The 13,004-nt window shown below is 39.0% G+C and overlaps 1 protein-coding gene across 4 annotated transcripts in view; it reads right to left on the minus strand.

The window, feature by feature from the left end:
• kcnip1 (potassium voltage-gated channel interacting protein 1) overlaps positions 1-13,004 on the minus strand; it is a 747,099-nt gene that overhangs the window by 192,976 nt on the left and 541,119 nt on the right. The window contains exon 1 of one of the 4 annotated variants that reach the window (XM_062970464.1): positions 1,938-2,409. The exons of the other annotated variants lie outside the window; for them this stretch is intronic. Within the exon in view, the coding sequence (XP_062826534.1) occupies positions 1,938-2,037 (100 nt within the window). The 5' untranslated portion in view covers positions 2,038-2,409. Of the gene's footprint in view, positions 1-1,937; positions 2,410-13,004 lie in introns of those variants that run through there. 4 annotated transcript variants of the gene reach the window in all.

Consider the following 13,004-nt stretch of genomic DNA (forward strand, 5'->3'; position numbering starts at 1 on the left):
TAGCAGATACTTTGAAAGCTCTACTCTTTCTACCTCCAGCTCTGGAAGTCTTTCCCCCCTTATCCCACTCTATTTCCAAAGAACATTCTTTCTCTAATTTAAGGTGTGCATGATCCTCAAGTATAAAGCATCCTTTAAGTGACAGATTATCACATATATAAATAGTTACTTCTGTCTCTAAACATTATGCGCCTTCTCCATCCATATATATGACATCCACAGGTGAAGAATATAGATCAGGCATGGGCAAACTTTGGCCCTCCAAGTGTTTTGGACTTCAACTTCCAGAAATCCCAGCCAACTTACCGGCTGTTAGGAATTGTGGGAGGTGAATTCCAAAACACCTGAAGGGCCAAAGTTTGCTCTTGCTTAATATAGATGCATCATTTGTCTCATCTTCTATGTGAGCTAGAACCGTGAACAATTAAGCTATCAATTTGCCTTGTTTTAAATTGTTAATTTCATCTATGCAGTTGCCCACACACACACACACACACACACACACACACACAGTGTTGGGCAGAGCTGAGAAACCATGTGCAACCTTTAAGAGAAAACCCAGCAGTTTAGTCCCATTGGAATGCATGTAGCTCCTTCATATAATTAATATATGAAAGAGACCCTATATGTTTTGCAGTGTCCTTTAAACCCTTTAAACCCTTGAGACAGCACTTGGAACTAAACATCAGAAGTTTTCCCCCAGTCCAGCCCAGTCTAGCCCAGAGTGGGATCAATTTATGTGTGCATAGATGCATACATATACATAAAAGCACAGAAAATATGCATCTTATAGGAAATGTGGTTGTGGATTTCCTTCTTTCAGTTCCCCAAAAACATCTATACTGTTTTATGCATCTAATTCTTTTAGATCCACTTACTCAAAGGAATATCAAGATAGCATTTGCAAATTCATGCATGTTTTTAAAACCAAAACCAAAGCAGAATGTTAAGCAAAACCATTTATCTTTACTGGAGCTGCAGAAGCAATCTTCTATTCTCACAATACATTTATAACATCCTGTGATAAATATGCACATGTGCTTTAAGGCTGATGAAAGGCAAATGAAGGTATTTCCCTATGTGTTGTGAAGCATGTTTTCAAATTTCTGTCATTTGAATATTTTCCATGATAACATCTGCTGTAACAATGGACATTTATTTCATCTACTTGTATTTGTCATATTTTAGACCTGATACCATTTCATACAGATTCAATATATGTTTATTTTTCTACCTGTGCAAATTCTACCATTTCCTACAAAGTGAGAAAAGACATGCACAACTAGAGACATATAATCACACTATATACATTTATATGTGTGTGTGTATGTGTAAATGTATGGTTTGCTCATGACAACATTGTTTTCTCTGATATACACTTAAGAGCATTAAATCAAAGCTAAAGAAAGATTATTGAATTTAAATGTACTTTACAAAGTGCGACATGGCAAAGAAACAAATCATTTGAAATATAAAAATCCATGCAAATCACTGTAAATATCATTGAAGTAGGGGGAAAAAGCATTGTTTTTCCAAACATTTCTACCAGCAGTTGTATTTGAAAAGGATTATGATGAAAAAAGTTGCTAAATTTCAAGATTTCAGCAATCAAGATATTGTTTTACAGTTTATGTACAAACTACTATTGTGCAAGGAAGTTTCTGATAATCATTTGATTATATGCTGAAAACTGTTTATAAATGCCTACCTCTCTCCTTCTTTAAAAATGAGATTTACAATCAGTACAAATTTAGATCTACCTTTAAATCTAGATACATATATTCAAATTTGAAATATCTCTCTAAAGAACAGCTCTGTTACCTCCCCCCCCCCCCCCCACTTCAGGTTTACTGCATGTAGAAATATTAAGGTGAAAATGGTTAGGAACAAACAACTTTCCCCCCACAAATTAAAACATTTTCTTTTTAGCAGCCTACCTTCATCAGTATCTTCCAGCAGCCCCATATGCTCAAGGGCTTTCACAAATCCCACAATTATCACCAGAACAACAATCATTTCAAGTCCCTCCAAGTTCATCTTGAAAAATTATTCATGTGACAGTATCTTTTCGGAGGGGAGCATTTCTGACTTTGCAGTTAGACCTTAATTAAAATGCTCTCCCAGACCAGGGTATGCTACACAACCAGATTACAACACCATGCAAAAGAATTCCAGCATATTGCCATCATAAAACATTACCATTGACAAGCAACATGAAGAGAGAAATGCGAGGAAGTCCTATCTTACCATGTCTGCATCACTTGCCTGCACGGATACAGATGTTTCAGTCTCTAAGGCAACAGAATATACAGGAGATACTTTGTTTAGCACCCCCACCTCACCCCATTGCTGCCAAAGTTTGCAAAATAGTGGCTTTGCTGAACCTGGTGGCATTTTGCTTCAATATTACATTGCTCCACATTTGCATATAAAAACACAGGAGCTGCATTGGCTTTGATTTCACTCTAAGCACATTGAGATGAATAGCATGCGTTGGTCTCATATATTAGCCTGCCTGTGTACCTATTATAACATTCTACTAATTTATTATATTTTATTATTTCTATTCATACAAAACAACAAAAACAACAACAACAACACACATATACACATTGCTAATGCTTTACATCATTAGTGGCTTGAGGTATAGAAACAAGTGACAGATTTGGAACAGGCTTAAATGTTTACATGCTTGAATTCTCATCTGTCAATGTGTTTGAAAATATTTGAACATACTCCCAGAAGACTCTCAGTTAACCAGCACCCATGGGGATTGGTAGATGACAGATAAATTTAGTTTCTGGTTGCTTGAGAGTTACTATTAAAATAGGCCTAATACTATATGTCATACTATACTATACCATCATATAAACTCTATAGTGATCTGATATTTATTTATCAAATATTTATTATACTCGAGGATAAGCTGATCCGAATATAAGCCAAGGCACCTAATTTTACTACAAAAAACTGGAAAAACTTATTGACTTGAGTATAAGATGGGGGTGGAAAATGCAGCAACTACTGATAAATTTCAAAAAGAAAAATAGATACCAATAAAATTATATCAATTTAGGCATCAGTAGATTAAATATTTTGAATATTTACAAAAAACTGTAATTTAAGATAAGACTGTCCAACTTTGATTACCTATATACTCAAGTTTAAGCAGACCTGAATATAAGCCAGCCAGCACCCTCACTCAAATATAAGCCGAGGGGGGCTTTTTCAGCCCTAAAAAAGGGCTGAAAAACTCAGTTTATACTCAAATATATATATGGGATACTGAAATACAATAATTCAAAATAAATTATGACAAATATGGACAAACTTAACTTAAACTAATATTTCTGCTAAAATGAATTTTTAAAATATTGTTTCTCAGGTTGTTTGAGTTTTGGTTAACTGACAGTCTAGTATATTTGTAGATTATTTGAAAATACTGTCTTTTATTGTAGATGATTTAAGAGCAATATTATCTTTTAATTGAATCAATAACTTAGGCCTCATCTATACTGCCATTATAATGCAGATTGAACTGATTATATGGCAGAATAGACTCATATAATCCAGTTCAATGCATCATAATCTGCATTAAATGAGTGTACACTGACCATAGACTGCAGTTCAAACTGCATGATATGGCAATGTAGATGTGACTTCAATAGTATTTGTTAAAGTTTGAGGGTGGGTTGGTGGAAAGTGGGACGGATGCTTTTGGATTACCTGTAGCAGATTCATGGCTAAAGAGACATAGCTGATCCTGCCTTCTCCAATTTAGTTTTTTAATCTTTGCAAGAGCTTGTGATATTTGCCACATAAAATATTTTCAACATCAAGCTTCAATTACAAGTGGACCAAATATTCACTTCAATATGACATTTGACAAATAGTTCACAGCTTATGAAGTCAAATATAAACTTCCCATGCCATGAATGTTTCTGATTTTCAAAAGGGAGTAGACAAAGCAATCTGAGCAAAGGAAAGAAAATGGAGCAAGAAACTAGGGCATTATATGTCCGTGTAGATGGGAGTCAAAGTCATTTAGAGGTACAAAGCTTTTGGGGGAGGCAAAGGAGAGTCTGTGTTAAACCATTGAGACAGTAAGTAAAGGATGTAAAGAAGTCAAGGAATAAAAAGCATAATGAAAAAATGGAATGGCAGGGTAAAACCAACAGGTTTTGTATTAGCATAGATAGAGAAAAGTATACTTCCAGTAACTGATGTTGCTGAAAGAATTTCTTGCCTACCTATGTATCTCTTTGTGCATGAAATCATTTCTCTGTTATCCTCTAAACAAGTAGTTATTAAACTTTGGTCCCCTAGGTTTTTTGGACTTTAACTTCCAGAAGCCCCAGCCAGTTTAGCCACTGATCATGGACTCTGGTAGATGAAGTCCAAAGCATCTGGAGGGCCAAATACTGAGAACCACTACTCCAATTTTTTTCCAATTCATTCAATTAGTTTCATCTGTGAATCTGAAAAGATAATGGATATTCAGCCTTTACTGTCATCTATCTGTCATTAAAGCATTTGTGAATGCCAGACATCCCCACGGCCCATTTTTATAACTATTTTCTAGTTATCTATTTCATTTATCACTAGTGTATTCCCTTCTGCAACTCACTGTTCAAAACTGTAACTTTTTATATTTTTGGTCATGTCTACCATAATTCCATGCCATAATTCTCATATTTTGTTATAAGGCCAAAACTGGACATAGGTTCTTGGTTTTCCTTGGGTTTTTGACATTATAGCTGTCTCCAATAGGTTTGACTGTAAGGAAGGCACTAAAAGTTTTAGATGGGAGCCAGACAACGGAAACCAGATGCTGTGGACTATATTTCAGAGGAAAAAACTGGCTAAACCACCTCTGAATATTTCTTGCTTAAGAAAACCTTAATTTTATAAAATTAAGGTTTTCTTAAGCAAGAAATATTCAGAGGTGGTTTAGCCAGTTTTTTCCTCTGAAATATAGCCCACAGCATCTGGTTTCCGTTGTCTGGCTCCCATCCAAAACTTTTAGTGCCTTCCCTACAGTCAAACCTATGTCGATAGGTCACCATATGTCGATAGGCTACTTGAATGCACACACAAACACACATTTGCATCAGGCCCCTTTCTATAAAATCCTTTTAAAAAGAGAGAAAGAAATAGCCTTTAGCAGCTGCTTGGTCTACTTCAAAATCCACTGCATTGTCACATTCCATTTCATTGACAGTCACTGAAAACAACATAACCATGGAAAAATCTATATATGAAAAAAACTTTAGAGTACATTTAGATAATTATTGTATTGTACCCTGTGATGACTCAAGTTCAATTTGAGGCTTTAATTGCACTGTACCAGACACTGCCCCAAATCCTATTTGAGTTCTGATTAAAGTAGACCTATTGAATCCATTAGCAATCCTGAGTGGCACAGCAGGTTAAACCGCTGAGCTGCTGAACTTGCTAACCGAAAGGTAGGTGGTTTGAATCTGGGAAGTGGGGTGACCTTCCTCTGTTAGCCCCAGCTTCTACCAACCTAGAAGTTTGAAAACATGGAAATGTGAATAGATTGATAGGTACCGCTTTGGTGGGAAGGTAACAGCACTCCATGCAGTCATGCCGGCCACATGACCTTGAAGGTGTCTACAGACAGTGCTGGCTCTTCAGTTTAGAAATGGAGTTGAGCACCAACCCCCAGAGTCGGACACGACTAGACTTAATGTCAGGGGAAAACCTTTACCTTACTTTTATTGACTTATAGATTTATCTATATGTTGACTCACCTTTCAACAACTGATTGAATGGGTTTCCTCTAGTTGGGACTAACCATCAGGATGCCAGCTGCTGTGTTGTTCAATATTACCAATGTTCATGCTCACAGGACCTTTGTTATTTCTTGGGCTTGGGCTGACCTAGTTCCAATTGTTCATCCAAATTAGAATAGACCCACTCTGAACGGGTTATGGAAATTACATTGATTTGATTGGTGCATTCTAGCTGAAGCTTGCAATTGGATTTCATCAATTTTGTTTAGAGGAGATACCATACTTGTGAAAACAGATGAAGGATGAATTATGAGAAGAGGAATTCAAGGTTCTGCCCATTCCCAGACAATTTGCATTTTGCCATAAACTGAAAGGAGTATCCCAATCAAGGCCAAGGACTTTAGGGGATGCTTTTGATTTGATTTAGCTTGCAGGGCCTGGATGCTGTGAGAATGAAAGAGAGGGTGGCCGCTCTCTTGCCATTTAGTTTTAATAGAATACCCTCTCCATGATTACTTTGATGTACTCACTGTGAATTATGTTTTGAAAGCACCACTGTGATTATTGAAGTGGTTCATATCATCTTCCTTAATCAGGTCTCATTGAAAAAGGAAGTCACTATATAAAAGACTGCACTCATCAAGTTCCAGTAGAGCCTGTAAAAGATGTTTTGAGTGATCTGTCACCATACCTTACAATACATTGATAGGGGAAGGCTATGCATCAGTTCTTAAGCACATGCTTTGCTTACCAAATGTCCTGAATCCAACCCTGACATCCCTAGTAAAAGGACCTTAGATAGCAGTGGGTGTTGGTTCACTGGACAGCTATTGCCACTCCATAGTACAAAATTTCTGCTGGGCAGAAAGACTTTTATAAGTTATTTTCCTGACTCTCTGCCCATACTATTTCTATATCATATTTTAAAACAGAGCTTGGGGGAGAAAGAAGACATATTTGTGTGGCATCGAATTGTTGCCTATTGTAAACCGCTGTGAGTCCCCTTTGGGATCAGAAGGGTGGGGTATAAATATAGTAAATAAATATTTTGGACTACAGCTCTCAATGGCATTGCTGGATAGGAGTTTCTGGGAGGTGGAATCTTCTCCCTACCAATACATTTCCAAAGCTTCCACTGCTTGCTCAGAAAGATGTTAATAGAATGCTTGCTAGGAGCATTTGCAACCTGCTCTATGTGTTGTATTACAGGTAGAGTGGATAAAACCTGGAAGAGGCATCTGAATGATCAATCCACTCCCTCAAATTTGGAATTCAAATTACAGGAGAATTTCCAAATGTAATTGTCTGTCTGTCTGTCTGTCTGTATATTGTATTTATATCCCACTTTTCTCCCAAATGGTACCCAAAGTGCATATCATCATATGTTAAAACAATACAGCTAAAAACAATCTGGAATAGAAACATGTAAAGAAGCATTGAATACAGTCCTCTTTAATAAAGCATCAATTAAAAACCTATTTGGATCTACCTATTGCATTACTTCAATTAAAAAATGGAAGTCCTGTTTAAATAGGAAAGCCGTGGCCTGCCAGCAGAGTGAGCAGAGAGGGGGCCAACCAAGCATCTCTGGCAGAGAAAACAGTCAAAGGAGGGAGCAGCCATTGTAAAGGCTCCCTTTCAAGTCCTTTCATGTCCTCACCAGCTACATTGGTGAAAGTTGTGAGTCCAAGAGAGGACCTTCCCACAAAGATCTTAAAACTCTGGTAGGCTTATGGAGACAGATATAACGTGTTTCACATTGCCTGGACCCAAGCTGTATAGGGCTTTATAGGTCTATTTGAATTTTGCCTTGAAGCAGACTGGTTGCCAGTGAACCTGTTTCACTAGGGGAGTTATATGCTCCTTATAATCAGCCACAGTCAACAGTCAAGCCACATCACTGGATCTGCTGATGTTTCCAATCAGCTTTCAAAGGCAGCCTCATATAAAAAGTGTGTTACAGTAATCCAAATGTGATGTAATCAAGTACTATGACCAAATCTGATTCCTCAAGGAACAAATATTGCTAGTGCACTAGTTTTAATTTCACAATGATCACCACTGAAATCTGGACTGGACCCAAGTTATAACATGAGATTTCAGGGGAAGTGTGGCCCCATCCAACACAGATTGAATCTCCATTCCCTGATCTGCCTTTTAACTAACCAAGATCACCTACACCTATCTGAATTAAGTTTCAATTTGTTGCCCCCAATCCAGTCCATTGCTGATAGCAGACAATGGTTCAATACTGAAACAGCTTCCTTGGAATCAAATGAAATAGAGAGATAGAATTGGGTATCACCAGTGTACTAATGATACTGAACCTCTCAAATCTCTAGATAACCTCTCCCAGAGGTTTCATGTAGATGTTAAACAGTAAATTGGATAAAACTGAACCCTAAGAGACACCACAACATATAAGTCAAAGTGGATCTGAGCAATTTTATCTGCAAAGTGTGTCGCAAAATTCCTCACAGTGGCTATCAAGTGGTCCAAATTTTGTTCTTGTATGGCAGAGCACAGAAGGCCCTTCATCTCTCAAGACAGCTCTGCTGGTCAATTTTCTATTGTAAAGAAGGCTGTTCAAGCACTTGGTTGTATTGGCTATGATTTTTCCTCCATCCTCAGTCTAGTCTCCATCTCACTTGCTCTACCACTGCCAGTTCTCTAGTAAACAAAGGAGATATATTAATTCCACTCCATGGGAGAGGCTACTCAGCAACAATTGTATCCATTGCCCTAGTCATTTTCTTATTCCATAGATCAACCAAGGCTTCCACAGGATCAATGGCCATGGCAACATGATACTTCCCAAGAGCCATTAGAAATCCATCTTATTACAGTGTGAATATTTCATTTTGTATCAACATCATTTTCTTCTTTATCGTTATTTGTGAGGATTTCACAAACAAACAAAATGCAGCATTCTTGAAGATACTTAGGCAAAATATGTGAATGTCAGTGTGTCAACATTTTCTTTAATGCCATTCATATTTACTGCATTGCAAAATAGTATTACATTCAAGAGCAATTTGTTGGGTGCACAAAATAGGCACCCAGCTATTAACTTCTTTTATTTTATGTCTTACCATGGCACAATCCAATGTACTGAGAAGTTAATGCAAATGGAAATTGAGCCTCAGAAAATACAAATTATTGCCTTTCCAAATCATTATGCAGTGCCAAATGAAAGTTCAGAAGAATAATGGCTAACAGTCAGGGCCGGTTGTTACTAGGCGGCCGCGGACGCGGCCGCCTCGGGCGCTGGCTGCTAGGGGCGCCATTCGGGCCTGACTTCCTGGTCGCGGCCGGCGATCGCCCGGGCGGTCGCCGGCCGCGACCAGGAAGTCAGGCCCGAATGGCCTAGGTGTGCTGTGCGCGTGCGCACAGCACACCTAGGCCATTTTGCCCTTAGTAACAAACTAAGGGCAAAAATGGCTTATCTGGCTGTGCGCATGCGCACAGCCAGATAAGCCATTTTTGCCCTTAGTTTGTTACTAAGGGCAAAATGGCCACGCTGGGCGGGGGCGGGGCCAACTGTGGCCCCGCCCCCCCTCACTAATCGCCCTGGCCCCGCCTCCCACGCAGCGTGGGAGGCGGGGCCAGGGCACGCTGGGCGGGGCCAGGGCGCGGGTGGCGGGGGCGCTTTTCAGCACCCCCGCTTCCCATTAAAAAATATCTCCGGCCGGCCCTGCTAACAGTCCAGTACTCTTATCGGTTTTCTGTGTTTTGTAATAAATGGAAGGAAGCAACACCACATTCTACTGCAGCTTTCAAATCCCCATTTACTTCTTATTATTACACATCAATGGAGATCAGATCAGGAGTGCCTGATGTGTCTTTTCAAAGTTTTCTAACTGAAGAACAAAGAAGCAAATAAACAGACTGTATACAAATATGGGATGTAATAGTTGCAGAACCTGTCACATAAAAGCAAGCTTATTTTTATCTCCACTCTTGTTTATGTAACCCAAGAAAATTATTCTTGCTAGGAAGTCAGGGAAAATATCGGTATTGCCATATTTAGGAGCCTGTGAAACACTGGGTTAAATCCTCAATTTATATTCTGAAAGAGTTTGCTGTGACTCCATGCATCCACCATTCTAAAATACCTCTGTGGTTCATTAAATAGGTTGGGAGCCACCAGGTCTCTTGAAACCAACCTTCCTTTTGTTGTTGAATTTACTTAGTGGTGGAGTATGACTGTGATTATTACTTTCCTTATATTTATTTATACTCAGCTTTATCTCCTGAAGGGGACTCAAAGTGGCTTAACATAAAAGCATCAGCATAACCATTTAAAATATAGAAATATCAAAACATTAAAACATTAAAATAGGATTAAATATAAACAGTGTTAAAATTCTCAGTTAAAAATCATTAAAACAAATTCAATGTTTAAAACCGCAGCATCTTCTGAATTGATCTTTAAAACCTTCATCTTTAAAAGCCTATCTAAATAAAAAGGTTTTAGCCTGCTACCAGAAGGACAACAGAGAGGAGGCCATACTGACTTCCCTGGGGAGAAGGGAGCTCCAGAGTTGAGGGACAGCCATAAAAAAGGCCTGGTCTCCCGTTCCCACCAGTTGTGCTTGAGATGGAAGTGGGACCGAGAGAAAGACCTCTCCTGAAGATCTCAGGGCCCGGGCAGGTTTGTACAAGGGGTTCAATCAGCCAAATAGCCTGGATCTGAACTGTCTAGGGCTTTAAAGGTAATAACCAGCACTTTGGATTGTGCTCAGAAACCGACTGGCAGGGAATGGAGCTGCTGCAAAAGGGGGGTTGTCTACTCCCTGTACCCAGCCCCAGTTAGCAACCTGGCTGCAGCTTGTTAGACCAGCTGAAGTTTCCACCACTTTTCAGAGGCAGTCCAATGAAGAGCACATTACAGTAATCCAGATGGGATGTAACTAAGGCATGTACCACTGTGGCCAGATTTAGCTTCTCAAAGAACTGGCGCAGTTGGTGCGCAGCAAAATGATCCTTAGTAGGGGTGTGCAATGCTGAGTCCAGGAGGATCTCCAAACTGCAAACCTGTGTCTTCAGGGGAGTGTAACCCCATCAAGCATGGGCTGGATTCCTATTCCCTGGTCTGCTGACTGAACAGGACCAACTCTGTCTTGTCTGGATGTTTGCCCTCATCCCATCCATTACTGATGACAGGCACTGGTTTAGGGTCAGGACAGCTTCCTTGGCTTTAGGTCAGTGATTCTCAATCTGTGTGTCTCCAGATGTTTTGGCCTACAACTCTCAGAAATCATAACCAGTTTACCAGCTATTAGGATTTTTGGGAGTTGAAGGCCAAAACATCTGGAGACTCATAGGTTGAGAACCACTGCTTTAGGTGGAAAGGAGTAGTATAGTTGGGTGTCAGCCGCATACACATATCTCTTCATATATGTGGAACTTAGTTACCTACTTAGATATATGGGATAGTCAGTTAACTTTGCTCCATTGAAATCAGTAGTTGAACATTTTAGTTGTGCCACAGAATTGGACTGGAAATGCCTTTTATCACTATAGAATTACAGGTCTACATCCTCATCAGATGGGCAAAATTGCCCATCCTATGACACTTTGACTTCACTTGAGACATGGAGCTAAAGTTGTTGTTGTTGTTGTTGTTATTATTATTATTATTATTATTATTATTATTATTATTATTATTATTATTATCATCATCACAAATTTAATCTACTTCTGGAAAGGCTCTGGGCCGTAAGTGAAGTTAAAGTGTCAGAAGAGGCAGTGCCTTCCTGTGTTGCATGGGAAACAACAAGGGGAAACCAAGCAGTGATGCTTCTCACTGTGGGATGAGGTGAGGGGCAAGATGGGCGATGTAGGGTGCAGGGCAATGGCTTCCCCACACCTCCTGCCAGGCCCCACCAGATTTGCCATAATCCATGACAAACACCCCCCCCCCCCCCGGCAATGTTATGAGATCCCTAGTATATGCATGTGCCTTCAAGGTGTCCATTAATTTATGGCAATCCCATGAATTTCATAGGGTTTTTTTTTAAAAGCAAGGAATACTCAGAAGGGGTTTTACCCCTTCCTTTCTCTGAAATATAGAGTTGTAGTTAATTGTAAGCCTTAGGGTTCTTCAGATTTTTCTGGAATCTTGCATGTTTTTTAAAAAGCATAAAACTTGGTAGCAGCCATACTAAAAAATACTAATATTTTCATTATTTTCCAGGAAGGTTGAAAGGAGATTTCAGGCTAAGGAATTAATTTAAATAAAGATACACCTCTTGAAAGAAAATGTACCTGGCTATATTGAGAGTCATGTTCTCTTTAACTCAGCTAAAAAAAAAAAAAATGAAAAACACCTTTGCTGAACAAATAAATGAAGATGCAGCAGGATGTCTGACAACTGGGCTTGACAGGAGGTTAATAGGCTGTCTTGTGGGCCTACAAGCTCATTTTTTCTGGTAGCAACCTAACCATAGACAACTGTCTCAAGGTTACAAAGTGGATTTTTTACAGTGAGGAGGAGTTGTTCTGGAAACCTAAAAACAAGCAACAAATTCAAATGTCAGAAAAGGAACTGCATGCCACTTAGCTGGCTAAATTAAGTTATGTCACAGGCTTATAACCTGCTGAACTACACTTCTAGTCTGCCTGTAAAGGCAACTTAAACTACTTCAAGGGCAAAAGTCTGAAGAAGTGCTGATCCTGTGTCTAGCGTCAAGAGAAGATAATGCCTGGAAGGCTAAGAAGAATAACTTACAAGAAAAGAGATTAAAAAGTCATACATATTTATGGCTTGGTGAAATGAAAGGCAAGATAACCATCCACTAGCTACTGAAGAGGAAATGCTGGGTGTAACAAAGATGTGTTATGGGATGAAACTGAGCAAAAAGAACAACTTGTGCCAATCTTCTACTAAAAGGCCTTGCATTCCAAGTGAGGTGAGCTCTTCTTATGATTGAATAAAGTTATCATGTTTCTTTGATTTGGGATATGCAACGAGCCCATTTAAAACAACCTTCCAATGAGCTTTCATCCCATATCTTGAAGCTGCTCAAAAACATTATGTGAACTACATTAGGCATTATTTCCTCTACAAGGGTCACACGTACAATTTATGTAGGTTTAAGTTCAAAGCTTCACATGGTGGAACCTTTCAAAATGTTACATTGGAACTAAGCTATACATTAAAACCTTTCGCTATTAGATAATATTTAGGAACCAATTTGGGAAGAGCCAGTTTTGCTATGTGGGTGATCGGATTGCCATGCTGGG

This window comes from Anolis carolinensis, chromosome 2, assembly GCF_035594765.1.
Source record: "Anolis carolinensis isolate JA03-04 chromosome 2, rAnoCar3.1.pri, whole genome shotgun sequence".
Taxonomy (NCBI): domain Eukaryota; kingdom Metazoa; phylum Chordata; class Lepidosauria; order Squamata; family Dactyloidae; genus Anolis; species Anolis carolinensis.